Consider the following 27,968-nt stretch of genomic DNA (forward strand, 5'->3'; position numbering starts at 1 on the left):
TCCCACGCCATCCGAAGGTAGAGTGTTCCTATGAAACAGTTCGTAAGCTGGAATGTCATAAAGCGAAGAAGCAACTACCATTTATTTATATGGGAAAATCTGGTGAGCATTCGCAGACCCAAAAATAACCTACCAAATCATGCCAAATAACACATAAAACCTAAAATAACAGTAACATATAGTAAAAGCAGGAATGATATGATAAACACACAGTCGATAAAAAGTAGAAATACTTTTCCACAATCATTGCCTGAGCTGTTCTCCATAGCGAAAATCTCATGCAAGCGCCGTCGGCAAAAACACGGCGCAAGCGCTCTCCAGTAACCTTTAAGCTATGAAGCTGCCAAATCATACCAAATAACACGTAAAAATACACAGCCGATATAAAGTAGAAATAATATATGTACAGTGTAGTATCACTTACGGGAAGACAGCACAGAGCACACTGATGATGGTGTGTTAGACTGAGTCGTTGGAGTTTGGGTGGTGCAGTGGCCCCCACCCTCCGGGCAGCAAACCGATACCGATCTGTGAAGCATGCAGCGGTAGCCGGGAGGCACACAGCACATCTTTAAGAAAAAAGCCGAAATAAACATGCTAATTAATTAGGTGCCACCCAGCACGTAATTGTCGGCCCAGATCAGTGCCGATTGCGTCGCCTCTGATCTGGGCCGACAATTACGTGTCGGGCAGCACCTAATTAATTAGAATGTTTATTTCGGCTTTTTTCTTAAAGATGTGCTGTGTGTCTCCCGGCTACTGCTGCATTCTCCGCGAATCGGTATCTGTCTGCGGCCTGGTGCTGGGGTGGTGGGACACTGGAGTGTCATCTCATCGTCTGTTTCCATTAGAGCAGGCAGCTTATCTTCTCCTATGACTGCCCGCCTCGATGTTGAAGGTCGAGGTTTGTCGTCTGCCGTGGCTGATGTGGAAGGCTTGCTTGACTGCTGAGCCTCGCACATTTTTCTATCATACAGTTCTTTGTAAGCACTCAAACCATCCTGCAAATATCCCCTAAACCAACGTACCCTTTCAAAATTAAAGTCGTACTTTATCATTACTCATTCGGTTTCGATTGTTATCCTTTCCTCTTCCAATTGCATCAGCTCTTCATCTATCAGTTCTTGGTCATGGGATGCCAAAACCTCTTCAACATCATCTTCGTCAGCTTCCACAAGCCAAACTCACTTAGTCCTTACTTCGTTCACCACGATCAAAATGCTTAATTATGTCTAGTTTTACGCTAAGTTTAACACCTTTACGAGCTCTTTCAGGCTTTTCTGACACCTTAGAACTCATCTTGCAAACAGCTGCTCACAGACACGTGTTTAAGTAATGCTGGCTGGAATGCAGTTCCGAATCCAGGGGAGAGCGGCTGCTCAGGACGCGCGCTGCCTTTTATCGCGCGCTGATTTTTTCGTAACAGTGAAAACACCTTCTGTTAGCGAAAACAGGGTACTAATGTAGGTCTTTCGTAACAGTGAGGTTTCGTAAAGCGAACGTTCGAAAAGCGGGGAACACCTGTATTTGATTTTGAGTTTCAGAAGAATTGGAATGTTGTCAAAGATACTCGCAAATTTCTACGGATGTCTGTGTAGAACATTCTGACAGGTTGCATCACCATCTGCTATGAAGAGGCTGCTGCACAGGATCGGAAAAAGCTGCAGGAAGTTGTAAACTCAGCATCTCCTTCATGGGCACCAGCCTACCCGTCATCAAGGACACCTTCAAAAAGAGCTGCCTCAAAAAGGCAGCATCCGTCATTAAGAATCCTCATCACCCAGGACATTTAGATCATAAGGCATAGGAGAAGTAGGCCATTCAGCCCATCGAATCTGCACCACCACTCCATCTCAACCCCATTATTTTTCCTCTGAACTCCTTTTTCTTGCCTCTCCCCATATCCTTTGACACCCTGACAAATCCAAAACCTATCAACCTCTGCTTTCAATATACCCAATGACTTGGCCTCCACGGCCGTCTGTGGCACTGAATTCCACAGATTCATCACCCTCCGGCTAAAGAAATTCCTCCGCAAATCTTTTCTAAAGAGACATCCTGTTCTGAAGCTATCATGCCCTCTTCTCATTTCTCCCATCAAGGAGGAGGTACAAAGGCCTGAGGGCACAAACTCAATGTTTCAGGAACAGTTCCTTCCTCTCCACCATCAGATTTCTGAATTGACAATGCATCTGTGAACACCACCTCAGTATTTTTACTCTCTTTTTGCACTACATATTTAATTATGTACATACACACACACACACACACAGGTAATTGAAGTTATTAACTTCAAACTTTCTGCATTTTCACTCAGAGTTGAACTGCACGTGCATGTAATGAGAGCTGTATAACTCATCTCCTTCTACGTTAGGCCACAAACTTATCAATCACCCCTTCTATGGACCACTTCTACAAAGAAGGGATCCGTGTGCTCCACGACTGCTGGACTAAGCATGTACATGTAGGAGGGGACTATGTTGAAAAATAAATGTGCTAGGTTTTCTAAAATTGACTCCTTCTACCTTAGGCCACAAACTTATCAATCACCCCTCGTATATTTTTATATACACACACACATACATGCAGTGGCATGCAAAAGTTTGGGCACCCCGGTAAAAATTTCTGTTACTGTGAATAGCTAAGCGAGTAAAAGATGAACTGATTTCCAAAAGGCATAAAGTTAAAGAAGACACATTTCTTTAATATTTTAATCAAGAAAACTTTTATTTCCATCTTTTACAGTTTCAAAATAACAAAGAAGGAAAAGGGCCCAAAACAAAAGTTTGGGCACCTTGCATGGCAGTACTTAGTAACACCCCCTTTGGCAAGTATCACAGCTTGTAAACGCCTTTTGTACCCAGCCAAGAGTCTTTCAATTCTTGTTTGGGGGATTTTTGCCCATTCATCCTTGTAAAAAGCTTCTAGTTCTGTGAGATCCTTGGGCCTTCTTGCATGCACTGCTCTTTTGAGGTCTATCCACAGATTCTCGAAAATGATTAGGTCAGGGGACTGTGAGGGCCATGGCAAAACCTTCAGCTTGTTCCTCTTGAGGTAGTCCATTGAGGATTTTGAGGTGTGTTCAGGATCATTATCCTGTTGTAGAAGCCATCCTCTTCTCATCTTCGGCTTTTTTACAGACGGTGTGATGTTTGCTTCCAGAATTTGCTGGTATTTAATTGAATTCATTCTTCCCTCTGCCAGTAAATGTTCCCCATGCCACTGGCTGCAACACAAGCCCAAAGCATGATCAATCCAACCCCGTGCTTAACAGTTGGAGAGGGGTTCTTTTCATGAAATTCTGCATCCTTTTTTCTCCAAACATACCTTTGCTCATTGCAGCCAAAAAGTTCTATTCAAAAGGTTCAAAGGAACATCTAAACAAGCCTGATGCATTTCGGAAACCAGTCCTATGGACTGAAGAAGTTAAAATAGAACTTTTTCTAATTTCCTTTCTTCTGCCTCTCTCCATAAATTCTTATCCATAAATTTACAGTAGATTTGATAGGAAAGTTAAGAAAAGCCTGATAAGAACATATTAGATGAAATTCTTAATATGAAACCAGTCTATAATGGTTCAATATCCAATACTTATAATATGTTGTTGGGAATGAGAAATGATTCTTTGGACACAGTTTTTAAAATAATTCATGCATTATACGTAATTTCTTCTTTCACTGTAAACTAATTAATCAGAGAACCTGCTCAGTCATGATCTAATGACTCTGCTGGCAGTTGCACATCTGGTCATCAGAGGAGTATTGGATCAAGTTCACAGATGATGCTAATGAACCTGTGATATAGACAGCAAGTCATGTGGCCAATGGTTTCTCAAGCTGGAGTAAAGGAATAACTGCCAGTACTTATGAAATTGTATTTCACCACATTAAGAACTTTTGGAAGAGGCAAGAATAAGTTACATTACAAGTTCTCCATAATAGACTTGTGTTGTTCACTTACGCCAATTTGAAAAGGTCCTGTGAAGTAATCTAGGTTTGTCTGCAGAAACCAGATGTTTTGTAATCCAAGGTCATCACATCTGTCTCTAGCGCGCACTAATGATTCTTCTTTGTTTTCCACTAAAATCACCTGGAACATATATCAAATCTAATCAGTATCAGAACCAGAAAATGCTGGAAAAGTTCTGCAGGAAGCATCTGTAAACGCATATGAACTTACATCGGAATTGAGAAAAGGTAGGAGGAGAACAATGTTTAAAAGATGCAGAGAAAATATAAAGTGATGGAGAAAACAAAATGGAAGATCAGTGTTTGAGCAGAATAGAGGAGAAAATAAATGGATTATTGCTATCACGTCTTACAGCTTAAGTGTGATACTATCATGTAATACATCTTTCCCATAGCTCTACCTTCACATTCTAGGACAATGACAACAAAAATAATCTCTCCTTCCCACTAAACAACAGGAATGCAATTCATAGCCTTTCTTCTCTGTTGTAAGATGAAAGAAGACAACAATTAGTTTAGAAATACAAATTTGGGTATCTTTACCTAAATAGTTGAACTCATTGCTGAGCATTCATCAGAACATCATTACAACAGCGTAGAATGGCGAGACCAGTGAGCCTGTGAGAAAACTGAAGTGAATTCATGACTATTGACTCAGAAAGATACTTGTGAATTCCGTGAACCTCCATCAAGAAGTGGTTCAGTCTGCATTTAATCTCCCCAGTGTAGAGGAAACTGCATTGTGAATTATGAATCCACTACATTAAACTGAATGAAAGAAAGCAAGGCAGGAGCAGAGGGAACTGCGTAAACTCCAGACAGAGTTGCAGCAACTTCTTCTTCTGCAGTCGAAGGGGGTGGATGTCAGGGAGGAACTGCGAGAGGTGAAGGGCCGGCAAGCCCAGCACCTCGCCGCCGAATCCTCCAAGATCATCTTCCGATCAAGGGTCCGAACCGTGGAGCAGGACGAGACGTGCTCACGCTTCTTCTTCCAAAAGGTGCACAGGGGGAGCTCTATGATCCACAACCTTAAGGAAGAGGACGGCTCAGTCGCGACCTCGCAGACCGACATACTGAGGATCTGCAAGTCCTTCTATGCCGGTCTGTACGACGAAAAGGCCACAGAATCCACAGCCTCCCGCAACTTCCTGTCGTCTATCACGCAGGTCTTAGACGACGGTAAGCGGGAGAGTCTGGATCAGCCACTGACCCTGGACGAGCTGACAGGCTCCATCCGTTCCTTTGGGTCGGGTAAGACTCCCGGAAGCGACGGCTTACCGGCTGAGTTGTACTCGGCTCTGTGGAACTGGATGGGCCCAGACGTGCTGGAAGTGTACAACGCTATGCTTCTGGCCGGCAGTATGTCTGAGTCCATGAGGAAGGGCATCATCACCCTCATCTACAAGCAGAAGGGGGAAAGGGAGGACATTAGGAATTGGAGACCCAGCTCTCTCCTGAATGTGGACTACAAGATCCTGTCCAAGGCTATCGCCAACAGGGTCAGGTCTGCTCTGGGACAGGTGATCCACCCGGACCAAACGTGTGCTGTACCGAGCAGGAAGATCTCAGACAGCCTCGCGCTGCTGAGGGACACCATCGCCTACGTGCAGGACAGGGGAGTGGACACCTGCCTGGTCAGCTTGGACCAGGAGAAAGCCTTCGACAGGATATCGCACATGTACATGGCGGACGTGCTCTCCAAAATGGGATTTGGGGAGGGAATCCGGAATTGGATCAGACTGCTCTACGCAGACATCCGTAGTGCAGTCCAGGTCAACGGGTGGGAAACAGACAGCTTCCCCATCAGGTCTGGAGTCAGGCAGGGCTGCCCCCTCTCCCCTGTCTTGTTTGTCTGCTGTATAGAGCCCTTTGCCGAGGCCATCAGGAGGGATGAGGGCATAAGAGGGGTGACGCTGCCAGGCAGTGGAGGGACCCAAGTGAAAACCTCCCTGTACATGGACGATGTCACCGTCTTCTGCTCTGATCCGAGGTCAGTTCGCAGGCTGATCAGCATCTGCGAACAGTTCGAGCTAGCGACAGGGGCCAGGCTCAACCGCACGAAGAGCGAAGCCATGCTCTTCGGCAACTGGCCAGACCGATCCAGCATCCCCTTCACCATCAGGTCTGACCACATGAAGGTGTTGGGGATCTGGTTCGGAGGGGCCGAGGCGTGCAACAGGAACTGGCGGGAGCGGACTGCCAAGGTGAAACAGAAACTGGGACTGTGGGGAGCGCGCTCCCTGTCGATAACGGGCAAGAACCTGGTCATCAGGTGTGAGGTGCTCTCAGGGCTGCTGTACTTGGCGCAGGTCTGGCCCGTCCCCCGCTCCTACAGCTCGAAAATCACCCGGGCTGTCTTCAGATTCGTCTGGGGATCCAAGATAGAGCGGGTGAGACGGACCGCCATGCACAAGTCCCTGGACAATGGGGGCAAGAACGTCCCCAATGTCGCCCTCACCCTGATGGCCAGCTTCGTGTGTGGCTGCATCAGGTTGTGCGTGGATCCCAGATACGTGGGCACAAAGTACTGCTATGTGCCCAGGTTCTACCTGTCGCCCTGGCTACGAAGGATGGGTCTGGCCCCACTCCCACGCAACGCCCCCGTCAGCTGGTCGTTGCCCCCTTACCTGTCCTTCGTAGAAAAATTCTTCAAGACCAACGCATTTGACCACAGGGCCATCAGGCAGTGGTCGGCACGTAGTGTCCTGCAGGCACTGCAGGAGAAGGACGTGATGGACACAGTGGCGTGGTTCCCTGAGCAGACCGTCCAGTTCAACTGGCAAAATGCCTCATCGCCAGATCTCACCAACAGGCACAAAGACCTCGCCTGGCTGGCGGTGAGGGGGGCCCTCCCAGTCAGATCCCTCCTGTACGCCCAGAACAGTTCCTCTACACCCCACTGCCCACGGGAGGACTGTAATGGAGTGGAGTCGGTGGCTCACCTCTTTGCACACTGTGGGTTCGCAAAGAAGGTGTGGAAGAGAATGGAAGGGACAGTACTAAGATTCATGCCCAGCAGCTGCGTTACCGAGGACTCCGTGATCTATGGGCTGTTCCCAGGGACGCACACGGAGACCAACATCCGGTGCTGCTGGCAGATCATCAATTTGGTGAAAGACGCTCTTTGGTCGGCCCGAAACTTGATGGTCTGCCAGCTGACGGAGATGTCCGTGACTGAGTGCTGCCGACTGGCACACTCTCGTCTGCAGGAGTACGTTCTGAGGGATGCACTCAAACTTGGTGCAGCCACCGCGAAGGCCCGGTGGGGAAGGACCACAGTTTAACGTTCATCACCCGTAGGAGGGGGAGAGGTTGGGTGGGGAGGAGACCTACCCTCATCAGCTGTGTGGACAGATAATCAACATGGTGGCCAAGGAGTGGGTGGAATTGTTAATTTGGGAAAGTATTAGAGCCATTGCCTGCCTTTATTGTTGAAAATTTTGATTGTTATTAAGTCTTAACTCTTGACCAAGGGTTGAGAGTAAACGCATGATTTACTGTAAACATCTTTCATTTGTAAATGAACAGAGTCAACGCAAAATTTTTATTGTTAATAACTGTATTGAATAAGGACACACAGTCAACGAATGGTTTTCTTTTCCTGTATGTAATTATTTTTATTTTGTAATATTTCTGAATAAAGTATTTTTGGAAAAAAAAAAAAAGAAATACACTATTACCTGTGCTTGAAAGACCATTTGGGAAGCTGGAGACCTGGAATGAGAAAAGCTATATATATTCCTATTGCTTAAAGAGAAGGAGAGGGTACATTGGTTGCTGCAATCATCCCAGAGATCAGATCAGATCAATGTCATATCCACCAAGGTACAATGAAATTCCTTGCATGTCTGAAGCTAGACCTTTAGTTGATCGTTATAGCAACAATAATGTTTTGAATTCAAGCCAGAAAAGTAAAGACCTTACTGTGATTTCTATGAGGAAGGGGAAGGAATGGCAAAAGAAGTGGATGAGTTGCAACAGAATGGAATGGAATGTATGCGTCAGCAAGACCATCTCAAGTTTGCTTAAGTCACCAAGAATTTTTTTGCAGCACAGAAATATAACCCTATTTACTTCTTCACAATAATTAAGTAACTGTACAAACATTGTGGAAAACAAAAATCAAGGAAATACAAATGTTGGAAATAAGACGTTTTTAAAAAACTTAAATGCTAGAAGTACTCAGCTAGTCAGGCAGAATCAGTGGAGGAAGAAGCTGTTACCATTTCAGGTCAGGGACCCTTTGTCAGTGGAAGGGTCTTTAACCTTAAATTTTAATTTAGTCTCTGTTTCCACAGAGACTACCTAACCTGCTGAGTGTTTCCAGCATTTTCTGTTTATATTTTAAATTGTGTGGAGGATTGCTATATATAAAAAGAAAACTATATTTTCTAAACAATATCCCATGGTCTATAAAACAATGGTAATGCAAGGATACAGTAATAGAATAGCCTACATGTGAACTACATAAGAAAGTGGAAGAACCTAATCTCGGTCAATTACAGTGGGAGTCTGGGAAATTTAGAGTGAGATAATGACTGTGGAAACATGCAGTGTTTATTGCCACATTGCTAAGAAACAGACCACAATTATACATTTGCAGAGAGTAACACAGATGTAATTCACAAAAGATAAACAGCTGGCATATGTTAAAGTTTGCCTACTGAACTACATTCACTTTTTGATGGTGCAAGATCAAGGAAGTTGACATTTGTAACTACTACAGAATTACATAAATAAAGCGATTCCAGATCAAATTATTTTTAGCTTCAAATGCTGAATCACAGGCGCTTTCAAAATGCCTGAAAGGGCAAAAATCTAGGTTCTCAGGATACATGGCTCCAAATCCCCCATCTCCTTTCCGAATACATAAATATTGCATGATCAGAGTTCATACCAATTGAAAGTTTCTAAATCCATTACAACTCTGTAAGTGAAATTTTCCCTTTGAATAACATGAAATATTAACTACCTCATGTCCCACGGCATTCGAGTGTAACTATTTCTTTCAATGAGTTGTAATTTTTATAGAAAAATAAACAAATTACACTATGGAACGTGATCCTGTAACACAAACTATCCTAAAATCCAGATTATAAAATAGAGCTTAATTTATATTGGCTTGATGAGCTGGTGCCCTTAGACACAGACCAGTTAAAGGCAGTTTTCCTTTGAATTATACGTTGAAATGTCAGCTTCCAGTGCCTTCACAGCCTTTTTATAAGCTTTTTGTCAGCATTTCTGAATTCTGTAAGTGGACAGCATGCAGATAGCAGTGAACTTGATGAATTTCAAGATCAGGCTATGCAGCCAGCCATAGGTATCATCCACTAAATCTCTCCTTGATGATGCGGGATGGAACACAATAGGAGAAGATGATTGTTACTTGAGACTTTGATGGAAGAGACCAGCATACAAATTTGGCCTAAAGCCCAACATATAAAACAACATATCAGATGGTCAGCAGGTTAAAAAGAAAATGTTGGCAGGCTTTCACAATGTAGATCTAGCTGCTCCCACAAACTGGTATGTGAGTGCCTGTGCCTGATTTGCTTTCTTCAACATGGATATCTAACATGCCATCACAAAGCTCTCATCTCAGGTTGCAAATTTAATTCCAGAGTAAGCAGAGTAACTGCAACAAATTTTAAATTACATACCTGGCATGACGACAAGGTATGAGCTAGGACAATTCCAAGGTGCCCCTGTAAATATAGGTCACACAGTTCAGTTAACCAGTGGTCAATGGTGTCATTTCAAGGTCAGACATGGATAAATTTGTGAAGACAAACATCTTTATTTATCTGTCTGTTAAATGAACCTTTGAGTAGTTACTCTTTGCAAGGTAATGGGATTTAAAGTTTCCACTCACAGAAGTTGTAACAACAAAATTATTAAGTTTGTTATTTGTTTTATGTCTGTTGTGAAAATGGAATCATCAATGAATGTAAGGAAGGACAAGTCAATTGCCGACTACAAATGCAGACAGAGTTAAGTAGCACCACAGATGCAAAATTCATAAAGGTGAAGAATGAAGAACTGAAGGTGCTGCATTTAAATGCGCGTAGCATTCAGAATGAGGTGGATGAACTCGTGGCTGAAAGAAGGTCATAGTTGGGAGTTTAACGTCAAAGGATATACTTCGTATCGAAAAGAAAGGCAGGAAGACATGGGGGTGGTGTGGCTCTATTGGTAAGAGATGGAATTACATTCCATAGAAAGAGGTGACATAGGGTCAGAGGATGTCGAGAATGTCGAATCTTTGTGGGCAGAGTTAAGAAAGTGCAATGGTAAAAAAAAAACATGATGGGATTCATATATAGGCCTCCACATATCAGCCAAGATGTGGGGTTCAGATTGCAAGGGGAGCTGGAAAGGGCATGTAATTAGGGTAATGTCACAATTGTAATGGGGAACTTCAATATGCAATGGGATTGGGAAAATCAGGTTGGTGTGAGATCACAAGAGAGGGAATTTGTTGAATGCCCACGAGACGGCTTTTTAGAGAAGCTTGTGCTCACGCTTACTAGGGGAAAGGCTATTTTAGGTTGAGTGTTGTGTAATAACGCAGATCTTATTGGGGGCTTAATGTAAAGAAACCCTTAGGAGTGAGTGTTCATAATATGATTGATTTAACACTGCAATTTGAGAGAGAGAAGCATAACTCACGTGTATCAGTATCGCAATGGAATAAAGAAAATTACAGAGGCATGAGAGAGGAGCTAGCCCGGGTGGCTTGGAGGGAGATATTGGCAGGGATGACGGCAGAACAGGGGTGGCTGAAGGTTCTGGGAATAGTTCACAGGGAGCAGGATAGATTATGTTCCACAGAAGAAGTTGTTCTCAAATGGCAGGGCTAGGCAACTGAGACTGACAAAGGAATATAAGGACTGCATAAAAGCCAAGGAAAGGGCATACAATGTAGCAAAAGTGAATGGGAAGTTGGATGATTGGAAAGCTTTTAAAATCCAACAAAAGTAAAAAAAAGATATAAGAAGGGAGAAGATGAAATATGAGGGCAAACTAGCCAATAATATAATGTTTTTTTCCAGTTACATAAAGAATAAAAGGGAAGTGAGAGTTGATATTGGACCACTGGAAAATTATGTTAGTGAGGTAGTAATGGGGGACAAAGAAATGCAAATGAACTTAATAAGTACCTTGCTTCAGTCTTTATTGTGGAAGACACTAGCTGTATGTCACTGGTCCATGAGTGTGAAGAAGCAGGAGTGAGTGCCATTGCTATTACAAAGAAAAAAGTGCAAGGCAAACTGAAAAGTCTTACGGTGAATAAGTCACCTGGACCAGATGGACTACATCCCAGTCCCGAGAGAGGTTGCTGAAGAGATGATGGGTACACTGGTCATGATCTTTCTAGAATCATTTTATTCTGGCATGGTCCTGGAGGACTGTTAAAGAGTCCAGTTAGTGGTTGGGAAATTGTTGGAGTCCATTATTAAGGACGAGGTTTGGGGTACTTGGAGTCTAATGATAAAATAAGTCAAAGTCAGCATGATTCTGTAAAGGGAAATCTTGCTTGATAAATCTGTTGGAATTCTGCGAAGTACCAAGCAGGTACTTTGTACCAAGTGGACAAAAGAGAGGCAGTGGCTGTCACTTAGTTAGATTTTCAGAAGGCATTTGATAAGGTGCCTCACATGAGGCTGCATAACAAGATAAAATCCTATGGTGTTACAGGAAATATACTAGCATGGACAGAGGGGAATGGCTGATAGGCAGGTGACAGCAAGGGGAATAAAGGGGGCCTTTTCTGGTTGGCTGCCAGTGACTTGTGGTGTTCCTCAGGGGTCAGTTTTGGGACTGCTACTTTTCACATCGTTTGTCAACGATTTAGATAGTGGAATTGATGGCTTTGTGATAAAGTTTGCAGATGATACTAAGATAGATGGAGGGGTAGGTAGTGCTGAGAAAGCAATGCGATTGCAGCAGGACTTAGACAAACTGGAAGAATGGGCAAAAAAGTGGCAGATGGAATACAGTGTTGGGAAATGTACAATAATGCATTTTGGTAGAGGAACAATAGTGCAGACTATTATCTAAATGGGGAAAAAATTCAAACATCAGAGATGCAAAGGGACTTTGGACTACTCATGCAAGACTCCCAGAAGGTTAATTCACAGGACGAGTCTGTGGTAAAGAGGGCAAGTGCAATGTTAGCATTTATTTCAAAGGAATAGAATATAAAAACAAAGAGATAATGCTGAAGCTTTATAAGATACTAGTTAGGCCGCACTTGGAGTATTGTGAACAGTTTTGGGCCCCATATCTCAGAAAGGATGTATTATCATTGGAGAGAGTCCAGGAGAGGTTCACAAGGATGATTCCAGGAATGAAGGGGTTAACATATGAAGAGCATTTAGCAGCCTTGAGCCTGTACTCATTGGGATTTATAAGAATGCGTGGGGATCTCATTGAAACCTACCAAATGTTGAAAGGGCTAGATAAGGAGGATGTGGAGAGGATGCTTACTCTGTTGGGGGTATCAAGAACTAGAGAGCACAAACTTAAAACTGAGGGACAACCTTTTAGAACAGAAGCACAAAATACTCTGCAGATGCTGGGGTCAAAGCAACACTCACAACACGCTGGAGGAACTCAGCAGGTCAGGCAGCATCCATGGAAACGATTAGTCAACATTTCGGGCTGGAACCGTTCATCAGGACTGAAGAGGGAAGGGACAAAGGCCCTATAAAGAAGGTGGGGGGAGGGTGGGAAGGAGAAGGCTGGTAGGTTCCAGGTGAAAAACCAGTAAGGGAAAGATAAAGGGGTGGGGGAGGGGAAGCAGGGAGAGGATAGGCAGGAAAGGTGAAGAAGGAATAGGGGAAAACACAATGGGTAGTAGAAGGAGGCTGAACCATGAGGGAGGTAGTAGGCAGCTGGGGGAGGGGGCAGAGTGAAATAGGGATAGGGGAAGGGAGGGGGAGGGAATTACCGGAAGTTGGAGAATTCAATGTTCATACCCAGACTACCCAGACGGTATATGAGGTGTTGCTCCTCCAGCCTGAGTTTAGCCTCATCGTGGCAGTAGAGGAGGGCATGTATTAAGATATCCAAATGGGTATGTGAAGCAGAGTTGAAGTGGGTGGCAACCAGGAGATCCTGCCTGTTGTGGCGGACGGAGCGGAGGTGCTCGACGAAACGGTCCCCCAATCTGCGTCGGGTTTCACCAATGTAGAGGAGGCCGCACCGGGAGCACCAGATGCAATAGATGTCTCCAACAGACTCACAAGTCAAGTGTTGCCTCAGCTGGAAGGACTGTTTGGGGCCCTGAATGGTGGCAGGAGAGGAGGTGTAGGGACAGGTGTAGCACTTACGCTTACAGGGATAAGTGTCGGGTGGGAGATCCGTGGGGAGGGACATGTAGACCAGGGAGTCGTGGAGGGATCGATCCCTGCGGAAAGCGGAGAGGGGTAGAGAGGGAAAGTGCACTTAGTGGTGGGGTCCTGTTGAAGGTGGCGGAAGTTGCAGAGGATAATGTGCTGGATGTGGAGGCTGGTGGGGTGGTAGGTGAGGACAAGGGGAACTCTGTCCCTATTGTGGTGGTGGAAGGATGGGGTGAGGGCCGAAGTGTGGGAAATGGAGGAGATGCAGGTGAGATCATCGTTGATGACCACGATAAACCAGGTAAACCACGATCCTTAAAGAAAGAGGACATTTGAGATGTCCTGGAACGGAAATCCTCATCCTGGGAGCAGATGCGGCGGAGACAGAGGAACTGGGAATAGGGAATGGCATTTGTGGCAGGGTGGGAAGAGGTATAGTCGAGGTAGTTATGAGAGTCAGTGGGCTTGTAGAAGATGTCAGTGGACAGTCTGTCTCCAGAGATGAAGACCGAGAGATCGAGAAAGGGGAGAGAAGTATCCAAGATAGACCAAGTGAATTTGAGGGCTGGGTAGAAGTTTGAAGGAAAGTCGATGAAATTGACGAGCTCAGCATGGGTGCAGGAAGTAGTACCAATGTAGTCGTCAATGTAATGAAGGAAAAGTTGGGGAGCAGTACCAGTATAGGTCTGGAGCACAGACTGTTCCACATAACCAATGAAGAGGCAGACATAGCTGGGGGCCATGTGAGTGCCCATAGCTACACCCTTAGTCTGAAGAAAGTGGGAAGAGCCAAAAGAGAAGTCATTAAGTGTGAGTACCAGTTCCGCCAACCAGAGGAGGGTAGTGGTGGTGGGGAACTGGTGAGGTCTATTGTCCAGAAAGTAGCGGAAGGCTTTGAGGCCTTCTTGATGGGGAATGGAGGTGTATAAGGATTGGACATCCATAGTGAAAATGAAGTGGTCAGGACCGGGGAACTGGAAGTTATTGAAGAGGTGGAGGTCATGGGCTGTATCCCGGATGTAGGTGGGGAGGGACTGAACTACGAGTGACAAAATGGAGTCCAGGTAGACAGATACAAGTTTGGTGGGGCAGGAGCTTCTGAACTCAGTAATTTCAAGCATGAAGGTACATGTTTGACAATATTATGTAGAAATTGCCATTGTGTTTTCCTATATATTTCTGCATGCTTTTAAAATACATTTGATCTTTGAGAAAGCACAGACAACTTTGTTGAAAAATAGTGACATATTCCAACATATTCTTAATGAAATATTATACTATAAACAAACTATTCAATAGTAATACACAAAACATACAACAGACACAACAGACTGCAGTTGCTGGAATCTGCAGCAAATACCAACAGGAAATTTCAACATTATGAGACCCTATAATACGACTGAGAATGGAGATGGAAGACAGCCAGTATAAAGAGGAGAGTAGGAGGGCTGAGACAGGGCTAGCAGATGATGACATAAAAGACCACAGACGCTGAAATTTGGAACAACATATAATCTGCTGGAAGAACTCAATGGGTCAAGCTGCATCATCTGCATGCTTCCTCCAGTCCACTGATTGTTGATCAGGGTTGATCAGCCAGTAGGGGATAGTTAGACCAAAAGGGCTGAGGGATGATGACAGTAAGAGCCAAGTAAGGGAGAGGAAAGAGCAGAGTTAAGAGCAGAGGCAGGTAGATGACAGGTGGAAGCAGACAAGGAAGGGATAATGACCCCTTATATTCTGCCTGGATAGGCTACAACCCATTGGTAAATTGAATTTTTGAATTTCTGCTAACACTTATCTGCTCTCTTTCTCTCATTCTGCCCCATCTCCATTCCTCCCATTTTTGCTCCCTCTCCTGTAGCCCATACTTTAGCCCATTATTGCTCCATGCACCTACTACCCATTCGCTTCACCAAATGGATCCCTTCACCCGTCCGTCTGATTCCATTTGCCGTCACCTCTCTCTCATTGGTTCTCATTAACACCTTCTCTACTTATCTGATTCCAGCACTTGTAGCTACTGTGTCCTCCCTTAACACCCTCTAAATACGTCACTAGCTTCACCCGCTCATTCCCCACCTGTTTCCATCTTCTTTTTATTCCCCTTTCTGCATCCACCTATCACTCATCTGCCTCATCTGTCTCTCAACTCCAACCATCACCCCTTCTGTCCATCTTCCCTTCACCCTTTTCCCCTCTCCTATGATCTGTCTCATTCCTCCCCCTCTCCTCTTTGTACCAGCTATCTTTCCTCTCCACTCTCAGTCCTGATGTAGGTTCTTAACCTGAAACATCAACAACTGCTTTCTCCTCACGGATGCAGTTCAACATGCCGTGTCCTTCCAAAGATTTAAGGCCCATGAGATCCAGGGGAAACTGGAAAATTGAATCAAAAGTGGTTTGGAGAGGGTTGTTTTTGTGATTGGACGTCTGTGGCAAGTAGTTATCCACAGGGACTCTTACTGTTTTCAACATAAGATTGGGATATGGATGCAGGCAGCAAGATCAGTAAGTTCGTAGCTTTCACTAAGATTGGCAGAGTTGTTGACAGCATGGAGTATTGTAGTAGGGTACAAGGTGATATCAATATGATGGTGAAGTGGGCTGAGAAATGGCAGGTACTGGAATTTAAGAATGATAAATATGAGGTGATGCATTATGGAATACTAATGAGGCCAGGACCTTTATTATAAATTGTAAGGTCCTACGCCACCGCCCCCCCCAAACTTTAATACTTTAATTGAGTACTTTGGTATGTAAATCCAAAGATCCTTGAAAATGGCAGGATAGGTTGATAACATGGTTAAGAAGGCCATATGGGTATTGGCCTTCATTAATTTCAGCACTGAACACAACAGCAAGGAGGTAATGCTTCAACTTTATAAAACATTAGTCAGATCTCAGTTGGAATACTGTGTGCAGCTCTGGTCACCACGCCACTGAAATGATGTGATAGCACCAGAAAGAAGCAGAGGGGATTCACCAGAATGTTGCCTAAGGATGAACATTTTCATTGGAGATGCAAGGTCTACTTTCTCTGGATAAGAGGGGTTTAAGAGCGGACATGACTGGGGTACATAAAGTTACAATGGGTATAGATAGGAGAGAATGGAGGAAAGTTTAAAACGAGGGGACTTGAATTTGGGGTAAGGGCTACAAGATTTAGAGGGGAACTGATAAGGACATTTTTTACCTGAGAGTGGTGAATTCCTGGAGTGCACTGCCAGAGAAAGTGGTGGAAGCAGAGTCACTGACAACATTTAAGATGTGCTTAGATGAGCATGTGCATCACTTGATATTTAAAGTTCTGGGTCAAGTGCTGGAAGATGGATTAAAATATATGACTGCCCACTACATGGCATAGTGGGCCAAATGGCTTGCTCCAATCTGCATAAATCTATGATCATTAAAGTTAGTAAAGATCTTAAGATTACATACCCCGCCACTGCAGAAATCAACGATTGTATCACCAGGTTTGGCCAACTTTGTCACAATGGAGATTATGTTGTCTAACTGTTGCTGCTTCCTTAGGGCACGCTCAGAGCTGAGCTTTCCTGTAAGAACAGGTCAATGCAGAAACAAAAATTTATCAGCGCAAAATCAGACATACTTCAGTCAACAGGTGCCATACATTTTCAGCTTTGCAGTCACTGTTCTGGGTGTACAGACAGGATGATAAACAACAGCTATCTTATAATTAGTAGTATATTAAACTTTCAATCTCAGTGATATTGTAATTAAAATGCAAAGTTTACAGCAGGGATCAGCAAACTTTTTGCCTCTGTGGGCCAGATCGCATATTAATGAGCAGACGGTGGGCCAGGTTAATGCCATAAAAAACTTGAAATATGGGAATTATCCATTTAATTACATCTAGTTATGTTTTGTCTCAAATTAATGAATAACACATGCTAGAAAATCATTTGTGCTTAACCAAGGATGCCAATTAGTAATCAAAGAACTCAGTTTAGTTGCAATTTATTTCAATCAAGGCATCTTTTGAATCTATTAAAAGGACACAAAGAACCTTTAAACATAAAATGTATGAACATGATGCATTGAATGGTGGTAAATTACATTTTAATACAACAGTCAATAAATCAATGTGAAATTTGATGCTGTTTGTTGCTTAAAAGCTTCTCAATAGTGGGTGTCAAACTTGTTGATGCCAAGAGCAAGACATCATCCAGATGGGCATCGGTCAATCTTGTTCTCAAATGGTTCTTGGTGTGCTTCATTTTTGAAAATAATTGCTCACACAGAGAAGTACTGCCAAACAATGTCATCTTTTTTGCATGGTCCACTAAGTTAGGATACCTTCCATTTGGATGAATATATTTTCTATAGAAGTCAAGCAAAATCAGCAAAATGAGATGAAAACTTGGACCTTTGTCTCATTTTCTAGGCAAATGAGACAAACTGGTTTCCCAGCTTGCTCGATGAAGAAGTAATCTAGTGCCCAAGTGTCTTGGAAATTTTGGCACTCAGTGTCTACCTTCCTGCATTTTGCATTCATTGCCATTGGAATTTTTTTCTTCAATTTTATTTCGAAACATGAGTTATTCCACAAGTATTGTAGCACACGTAAATATCTGGATATCTAGCGTGGATTTCTTGTTAAAACACAGTGACGCTGTTTCTGTTTACAAATTTGAACGATCCCATCTGAAAACCTGCGCATGCACGGAGAGTATCTAATAAATATTAATAAGGTAGTCTGCCTTCCCGTCATTCGTATATACCAGTGTTTGGTTTGAAACAGAATGGATCCTGGGGCCAGTGTAACAAGCTGCCATGCATGTCCATCAGTGTGGTCGCGTGAAACACTCAGAATAAGGAAAAATCACTCGCGGGCCAGTCAAAATACCTTCGCAGGCCATAGGTTGCCTACCCCTGGTTTACAGCAAAGAGTTTCCAGAAACTTCTCATGTCATAAAATTAGGATAATCAATTACTACTCTGACTCAAGAGTTTCTTCTTTTATGAAATGTTTGATAGACGTTATTAATGGCTTGCAAAATAAAATCACATATCCATAATTTCATTAAATGAAGAACAATAAAATGTTAAATCTTGGACCGTCAACAAATTAAATGCTAACAGCACACACAAAATGCTGGAGGAACTGAACAGGCCCAACGTTTTGGGCCGAGACCCTTCATCATGCGTTCTGATGAAGGGTCTTGGATCGAAACGTCGACTGTTTACTCTTTTCCATAGATGTTGCCTGGCCTGCTAAGTTTCTCCAGCATTTTGTGTGTGTTGCTTGGATTTCCAGCATCTGCAGATTTTCTCTTGTTTGAAATTAAATGCTGAGTTGCATTTAGGGTAGCAGCATAAAAATTGAAAAGGCTCTTGAGCCATTATCTTGATTAATCTGTCCCTCAACTCCAAGTACCGTCACATCAGGTCTACAACGAATGCAGTCTCACCTGCTCTCCACGCAGCCTTGGACCACCTGGACAACAGCAGTACCTACAACAGGCTGCTGTCTATTGTGTGCAGCTCATTGTTCAACACTATTCCCCCACTCCGCCCCCGGCCCCAGTAATAATCAATAAGCTTCAAAACCTGGGCCTCTGCACCTCCTTTCCGTAACTGCATCCTTGACTTCCTCATCAGGAGACCACAGTCAGTGTGGATCAGAAATAACGTCTCCTCTTCAAAGGCACAACTCAAGATGCGTGCTTAGCCTGTTCTACTCTCTCTACACCCATGACTCTGTGTCTACACACAGTTCAAACACCATCAAAAAATTCACCAATGATAGAACTGTTGTCAGCGGAATCTGAGATGGTGATGAGGCATACAGGAGTGAGTGAGATCAGAAGTTTCAAGTGGTGTCAATATCACTGAAGATTGATCCTGGGCCCAACATATTGATGCAATGACAAAGAAGGCATGCCAGCAACTATATTTCATTAGGAGTTTGAGGGGATTTGATGTCACTTCAGTAAGTTTCTACAGATGTACCATGGAAGATAGATAGATAGATATACTTTATTAATCCCGAGGGAAATTTGGTTTCGTTACAGAACTACAAAAAACCCCCAACAATCAAACAACAAAATGCAAACTATGCCAGATGGAAAATAAGTCCAGGACCAGTCTATTTGGCTCAAGGTGTCTGACCCTCCACGGGAGGAGCTGCGTGTTTGATGGCCACAGGCAGGAACGACCTCCCATGCCACCAAGTGCTGTATCACGGTGGAATGTGGCCGAAGTCCAACAGTAAAAAGTTCAATATCCAGTCTGCAAACACGTTCCTCAAACGTCATATGCCCCAGATTGCACCATCTGTTGTTAGCCAGAACAGTAAGCATCCAACTCCTTTACACTTACCGCTGTCAGTGTACTTCCGGTCAGGCGGAACGGTATTACCCACCGAACTCCTCTTCTCCAAAAGTCTCTGTTGTCGCGACCCGGTCCTCCTTCCTCAGCTTTGTGATCCCCTTCTGCATCCTCTGTGTGTTTTCCTCCGGATTTCAGCAGGGGTGTCAGCCACTCTGCTCACTAAACCGGCCAGCATTTGCTGGTCCGTGGAATACACAATGTGACCTTGCTTCTGTCCCGCATGTCGGGATGTAACCATTTCCAGTGCTAAAGAAAACCCAAATAAAACTCTCTCTACCAGTATGTTAGAGAGGGTGCAGCTTCGACGTGTTACCATGAGAGAAAAAAATACAAAAAATAACGTAAATTAAAAAGTAAGAAGAAGAAAGTAAGAATAGATCGGAACGGCTGTACCAGGCTGCATGCACGACTGGCGCAAGCGCACTAGGGCTTCTCCTTTCTGGAAGATGTACCTTCCAGAAAGATGGCACCAGTGACCAACTGCGACAGTTAATGAAATCTACTGGATATTCTTCTTCTTCTAACTATGTTGCACTTCTTCTTCTAAACTACCAACAACTGCAGCCTGTAATTACCTTTTTAAGAATGTACTTCTGGGCCGACTGAATGATCTGGTGCTTCTGTGATGGTGTGGATGGGATTTAGTGTTGATTCCTAATGGCGGTACAGGAACCCGTGGTCAGATGCATTAGTCCGTGCCAATTAAAATCGCTGAGGATAAGAAGAGAAAACGAACAGAAGTTCAGTGCCATGTGTCTGCATTTGACCGATGTCTCTTGTCATGCTGTAGCCTCGGGTCCCACACTGCCAGGTTTGGGAGTGGCTTTTGCTCAGCAGCCATCCGGCTTCTGGACGTACTCTCCTTAGCGGTGAATATGCTCTGCAGTTGTGGATATGCTTTGGGGACTCTGCAGTTCGAGTTCCTCGTGTTTCCTGTTTACTTTTTTTTAACTATTTGTGCAATTTGATAGAGATGCTTTGGCGTTTAACTTTTCAGCTGTGGCATGTGGCCATCAACACAGCTCTTGAGGACTACCATTGGCACAGTACCGAGGACTCACTTTTGGGGACTCTGTGTATAATGTTATTTCTTTACTTTTGAATGTTTGTACGATTTGTTTTTTTTTTCCGTTTGATGAAGTGCCACCAATGAGGCTGCTTAACAAGATTACCAGAATGATTCTTGCATGGATAGAAGATTGGCTGACTGGCAGGAGGCAAAGTGTGAGAGAAAAGGGGAACTTTTCTGGTTGGCTACTGATGACTAGTGATACTCTGTAGGCGTCAAGGTTAAAACTGCTTCTTTTCACATTATATGTCAACTACTTGACATCAGAATGGATAGCTTTGCAGTCAAGTTTGCAGATAATACAAAGATAATGGAATGCAGGTGGTGCTGAGGAAGTAGGGAGTCAGCAGAAAGACATCGACAGATTGGCAGAATGGGCAAAAAAGTGACATATGAAATATGGTGTAGGGAAGACAATGATCATACACTTTGATAGAAGGAATAAAGGCGCACACCATTTTCTAAACAGGGAGAAAGTTCAGATATCAGAATTGCAAAGGGGCTTGGGAATCCTCATGCAGGATTCCTTAAAGGTTAACTTGCAGGTTGACTTGGTGGTAAGGAAGACAAATACAATGTTAGCATTCATTTCGAGAGGACTAGAATATAAAAGCAAGAATGTAATGCTGAAGCTTTATAAGGCATTAGACAGGCTGCACTAGGAGTACTGAGAGTAGTTTTGGGCCCCTTATCTAAGAAAAGACATGTTGGCATTGGAGAGGGTCCAGAGGATGTTAATGAGAATGATTCTGGGAATGAAGGGGTTAACACATCGGGAGCATTTGATGGCTCTGGGCATGTATTTGCTGAAGGTAAGAAGAAAGAGGGGAGATCTCATTGAAACGCATAGACAGCAGATGCCATTACTCAACCAAGGAACACCTGGACAACAAAGATGCATACATCAGGATGCTCATAATCAACTACAGATTGGCATTCAATAATATTATACCTTCAAAACTAATCAATAAGTTTCAATACCTTGGCCTCAAGACCTCCTTGTGCAATTGGATCCTCAATTTCCTCACTTGCAGGCCCACCAGTCAGTTCAGAAGAGCAACAACATCTCGTCCACAATCTCCAACATTACAGGTGCACCACAAGGCTGTATGCTGAACCCCCTACTCTACTCGCTTTATATTTATGACTAAGTACAGTTCCATTTTAAGTTTGCTGATGATACCACTGTCATAGGCTGAATTAGCATATAGGAGGGAGACTGAAATTCTGGCTGAGTAGTTCCACAACAATAACCTCTTACTCAATGTCAGCAAAACCAAGGAGCTGATTATTGCCTTCAGGGGGAGGAAATTGGAGGTCCATGAACCAGACTTTATCAGGAAATCAGAGGTGGAGAAGTTCAGCAACCTTAAATTCCTTGGTGTTAGCATTTCAGTGGACCAGTCCTGAGCCCAGCATGCACGTGCAATTATGAAGAAAGCATGGCAGCGCCTCTTCTTTCTTAGAAGTTTATGAAGATTCAGCATGACACCTAAAACTTTGACAAACCTCTACAGATGTGTGGTGGAGAGTATATTCCTGCCTGTAACACAGCATGGAATGGAAACACCAATGCTCTTGAACAGAAAATCCTACAAGAAGTAGTAGGTACAGCGCAGTCCATTTTGGGTAAAGCACTCCCCACCATTGAGCACATCTACACGAAGTGTTGTTGCAGGAAAGCAGCATCTGTCATCAGGGACCTCACTCCACCACCCAGGTCATGTTCTCTTTTTGCTGCTGTCATCAGGAAGAATGTACCGGAGCCTCAGGATTCACACCACCAAGTTCAGGAACAGTTATTACCCCTCAACCATCTGGCTCTTAAACCAGAGGGGATAACTTCACTCAACTTCAATTGAGTCCCACCATTGAACTGTTCCCATAACCTATGTACTCGCTTTCAAGGACTCTTCATCCGATATTCTCAATATTTATTGCTTATTTATTTATTATTATTATTTCTTTTTTTCTTTTGTATTTGCAGTTTGTTGTCTTTTGCACACTGGTTACCCACCCTGTTGGGTGCAGTCTTTCATTGATTCTATTATGGTTATTGGATTTATTGAGTCGGCCCACAAGAAAACGAATCTCAGGGTTGTATATGGTGTCATATACGTACATTGATAACAAACTTACTTTGAAGTTTGAACTTTGAATCCTGAAAGGCCTCTACAGAGTGGATATGGAGAGGATGTTTCCTGTAGTTGGGCAGTATAGGACCAGAGGACACAGCCTCAGAATAGGGGAATGTCCATTTAGAACAGAAATGACATGGGACTTCTTTAGCCAGAGAATGGTGAATCTGTGGAATTCATTGCTACACACAGCTGTGGATGCCAAATCATTGGGTATATTTAAAGCAGAAGTGAATCAGTCCTTCACTTGTTGGGGGAGGGGGGTCAAAGGTTACAGCGGGTGAAATGATTGCACAGTGAGGAGGAGCAATGGTGGAAAGGGAAGAAGGGGGAGAAAATTGTAGGTAGCCTAACAAATTTTTGAGTTTTCACCATGTTAAAGATGATTTGACTTCTGATCTGGCAGTCGGAAACAAGCTACTTCCTTGACTAACTATCAGTTCATTATCAATCTTGCACTACATATCATTACTCTCAACAAGAACAAATTGCATTTATATAGCACTTTAAACTCCATAAGAGGTTGCAATATGTCAGACAGGAATATTATCAAATCAAATTTGACACCAAAACCACATTGTTTGAAAATTCAAAAAAAATTATTGACGCAAGAAATCTGAATAAGGAACATAAAATACTGGAAACACTCAAAAGGTCAGGCAGCATTGGTGATAAGCAAAGCAGAGTGAATGCTGCAAGCAAAAACTCTGTCATCAAAAATGAAAACAGAAACTCCTGAAAGTGAACAGCTCTGATGAAGTACCTTTGATCTGCTATATTAACTCTATTTCTCTGCAGACCTGTTCAATGTTTCTAGCATTTTTCACTTTTATTTTCAAGCAAATATTTGTTTATAGAGGTTGGATTAAAGTAGTGATGTTCAGTAAAGAGGCAGAAAATATTCTCGCATGGTACTTGGACATGATTAAGCTAGATTTTATTGTCGTAAAATTATGCAAATTATTCTGGAGAGGATGCCTCGCTCCTGACCTGTAATACTCAAATCTTTGGCAAAGAACTAATGTCTGCTCTCAAGGCTTTGTGACTTTAGAGTTAGGATATGGAGTTCAACCAAAAGAAGTTGCTGGGATATGGAAACCAGTGTACTCACATCAAGGACAGAATAGCAGTTGAGAAAGTCTTTATGTGTTAATTCCAGAGGCTGGTGAATAAAACTAAATCCTAGAACTGAAAAGGTTTATTTAGATTCCAGTCTATCACTAGACAGCACAAGAAGTCAATACCTAGCCATCTAAAAGGTTAATAATGGTACTTCTCTTCTTTTAGTGCAGATAAAGGTAGACGAAGAAGCCAAAGGCATGACACTATACACATGGCAAAGCTCAATAACATTTATTCACACAAACTCTCTAACTAATTACATGGGATTTGGACTAGAAAATCAACATCAATGAGTCTGAAACCCTGTACCTTCCTATGTCTGGATTATGCTCCTTTTCTTCACTGTGTTATTGGTAGGCATCATAAAGAATAGAAATCAGTGGATCAGACAGAGTTAAACTTTTAAACTGAGCTTTTAAAAAGCAAAAAGAAACATAACCCTCTCATTGAGGTTTGACAACAGTGCATAACACAAGGCATCGGAGTAATTAGAGCCCTTTGACTCTAGTCACACCTAGTTTCACCCCTGACAACTGAGAAGCACAACCCTTCAGGAACAGAAAGATGGTGAACGCTGAATTTGATCCCAATATTTAAGTTAAGCATAAAGGGAAAACTGCTAATCAGGCATTTTATAATGAGTACTTATCCTTAAATTTTGCTGTGAACTATGGGATAGAAGTGGCCAGGATAATTTGAACAGAATATGCAGAATGATGTAGCATGTGCATTGCTCACTGCTTCTGAATTTCAGAAATGAATAATAATGCCCAGCTACTACTATACTGAGTCCTTACCTGAATTAATAATTGTATGAGTATCTGTCTCTACTTCTCAGAGTTTCTGCCAAAACAAGTTTTAAATACAGGAGGCACTTTGATACTTTGAACCACACTTACTTACACACTAGTGTATAAAATTAAATATAATATACAACAAAGGAACTACCTATTGGGCCCAGCAGGCCCTGATACTATTTCTACTCAGCATGCGATTACTGCTACAATCCAACCTTAGCAGCATAACTATAAACTGATTACAGGCGAAGACCAGCTGTGACTAGTAATACCTATCTTACTGGAAGATGTAACATTATAGCTTTAATTGTCATTGATCATTGAAATGCATCAAATTTAGCTGTGAACTACCACCTGACTATAGAGAGTGACTGGCACAGAGTCATAGAGTCACAGAGTAATACAGAATGAAGACAGGCACTTGGGCCCAGTGTACATGCTGACCATGGTACCCACAAAGCCAGTCACATTTGCCTGCAACTGACCCATACCAGTCTAAATCCTTCTTATACATAAACTTATCCGAATGTCTTTGGAATATTGTTATGGAACCTGCCTCAACCACTTTCTCGGGCAGTTCATCAAATATACACATCACCCTTTGACTGAACTTGCCCCATAAGTTTCAATTTGTCTGAGAAGATGGGGTAAAAGACTCATTCTGAACATCTTCTATAGTTCATGCTGTTTAAGAACAAACGTAGTATCCTGTCTGGATGACAATAATGTCTACACGTACAACCAAAAATTACAATCCAAACCAACAATTAAAGCCAAATCCAAACAGTTAGCCTGCTCACACTTAAACTGTCATAATGGAGCAAAATAATGACATAGGATATAATTTGGAGAAAAGATATTTATACAGTAATAGCATCAGCTCCAATACAGGAAAATGATAATCAGTTTAGAAAAGAGCTATTTTTGACAATAGGACCATAGGACATATGAGCAGACTTAAGGCCGTTCAACCTGTTGAGTCTACTCTACCATTCCATCACAGCTGATTTATTATCCCTCTCAACACAATTTTCCTGCCTTCTCCCCATAACTTTTGATGTCCTGACTAATCAAGAATCCATTAACTTTGCTTTAAATATATCCAATGATTTGACCTCCACAGTACGTTGTCACAATGAATTCCAGATTCACAACCGTCTAGCTAAAGAAAATTTCTCCTCATCTCTGTTCTAAATAGACAGCCCTCTATTCTGAGGCTGTGCCTTCTGAATATAAACTAGTCCACTATAGGAAACATCCACTCTATCTAGGCTTTTCAATATTCAATAGGTTTCAATGAGATACCCCCTCACTCTGCTTTTCTTCAGCAAATACAGGCCCAGAGCCATCAAACTCCTCTTATGTTAACCCTTTCATTCCTGAATCATTCTCATGAATCTCCTCTGGACCCCCTCCAATGCCAGCACTTTTTTTTAACATAAGGGGCCCAGGACTACTTGCAGTACTCCAAGTGCACTCTGTCTAATATCTTACAAAGCTTCAGCATAACATCCTTGCTTTTAAATTCCAGTCTTCTTGAAATGAATGCTAACATTGCATTTGTCTTCCTTATCACTAATTCAACCTGCAAGTTACCCTTTAGGGAATCCTGCTCAAGGACTCCTAAATTCATTTGCACCTCTGATTTTTGAATTTTCTCTCCATTTAGAAAATAGTCTACACCTTTATTTCTTCTAAATGCATGACCATAGTGTCCCCTACACTCTATCCATCTGCCACTTCTTTGCCCATTCTCATAATCTGTCAAAGTCCTTCTACAGATTTCGCCATTTATCATTGTATTGTCTGCAAAGTTGGTCAAAGTGGACTTTGCAATGAGAGGGGAGAACAGGTTTGACCTTGTTTACACAAACATTCCCGACGCGTACCGGGTGGAGCCCCGCCCCCACCTTGGTTACTCAGACCACATCTCTGTTATGCTAATCCCAGCATACAGACCGCTCATCAGGCGCTCCAGACCAGTTCAGAAGCAGGTGAAAACCCGGCCAGCAGGAGCCATCTCTGCTCTTCAAGACTGCTTTGAGCACACTGACTGGCACATGTTCAGAGAGGCTGCAACCGTTGGTGACTTTACCTACTTAGAGGAGTACATGGCATCAGTGACGAGCTACATCAGCAAGTGCATCGATGACATCACTGTGGCCAAGACCATCACCACACACGCTAACTAGAGGCCATGGATGACCGTGGAGGTGCGTGCACTGCTGAGGACCTGTGACTCCATCTGCAGAGCATGCAACAAAGCAGCGCTAACAACAGCGAGGGCCAAACTGTCCCGGGCCATCAGAGAGGCAAAGCGTGCACACACCCAGCAAATCCACAGCCACTTCCAGGACACTGGCGACGTGCGGCACATGTGGAAGAGCATTCAGGACATCACCAACTACAAGACAACACCACCTGCCTGTGCTGGTGATGCCTCCCTCCCAGATGCGTTGAACAACTTCTACGCTTGTTTTGAGGCAGAAAATGACGTGGCGGTGAGGAAGATTTCCTCCAAATGACCAGGGCTGTGTCTTACCGTGGCCGATGTGAGGAGAACCCTATGCAAGGCCAACCCACAGAAGGCTGCTGAACCAGACAATATTCCTGGCAGAGTGCTTAGAGGATGTGCAGTCCAGCTAGCAGAGATTCTCACTGACATCTTCAACATCTCCCTGAGCAACGCCGTTGTTCCTATGTGCTTCAAGGCCGCCACCATCGTCCCCATGCCGAAGAAGCCTTAAGTGTCCTGCCTCAACGACTACCGTCCCGTTGCACTTACATCCATCATCATGAAGTGCTCTGAGAGGCTCGTCATGAGGCACATCAAGACCCTGCTGCCCCCCTCACTGGACTCCCGGCAGTTCGCGTACCGTCCCAACCGTTCAACGGACGACGCCATTGCCATCACCCTCCACCTGGCCCTAACCCACCTGGACAAAGAAGACACGTACATTCAAATGCTGTTCATAGACTTCAGTTCAGCATTCAACACAATCAGTCCCCAGAAACTGATTGGAAAGCTGAGCCTACTGGGCCTGAACACCTCCCTCTGCTACTGGATCCTAGACTTCCTGACTGGGAGACCTCAGTCAGTCCGGATTGGAAGTAGCATCTCCAACATCATCACACTGAGCACTGGGGCCCCCCAGGGCTGTGTGCTCAGTCCA

At 43.5% G+C, this 27,968-nt stretch overlaps 1 protein-coding gene across 3 annotated transcripts in view; it reads right to left on the bottom strand.

Annotated features, from left to right (window-relative positions):
- Window positions 1–27,968, bottom strand: part of gstcd (glutathione S-transferase, C-terminal domain containing) — a 238,736-nt gene that overhangs the window by 38,209 nt on the left and 172,559 nt on the right. For 2 of the 3 annotated variants that reach the window (XM_072256400.1, XM_072256402.1), the window contains 3 exons: window positions 16,754–16,869; window positions 9,629–9,673; window positions 3,961–4,089 (listed from right to left, as the gene is read on the bottom strand). In XM_072256400.1, the coding sequence (XP_072112501.1) occupies window positions 3,961–4,089; window positions 9,629–9,673; window positions 16,754–16,869 (290 nt within the window). The remainder of the gene's footprint in view (window positions 1–3,960; window positions 4,090–9,628; window positions 9,674–16,753; window positions 16,870–27,968) is intronic. The other variant, XM_072256401.1, reaches the window with a different exon arrangement.

The sequence above is a fragment of the Mobula birostris genome, chromosome 4, assembly GCF_030028105.1.
Source record: "Mobula birostris isolate sMobBir1 chromosome 4, sMobBir1.hap1, whole genome shotgun sequence".
NCBI classification, from domain to species: Eukaryota; Metazoa; Chordata; class Chondrichthyes; order Myliobatiformes; family Myliobatidae; genus Mobula; species Mobula birostris.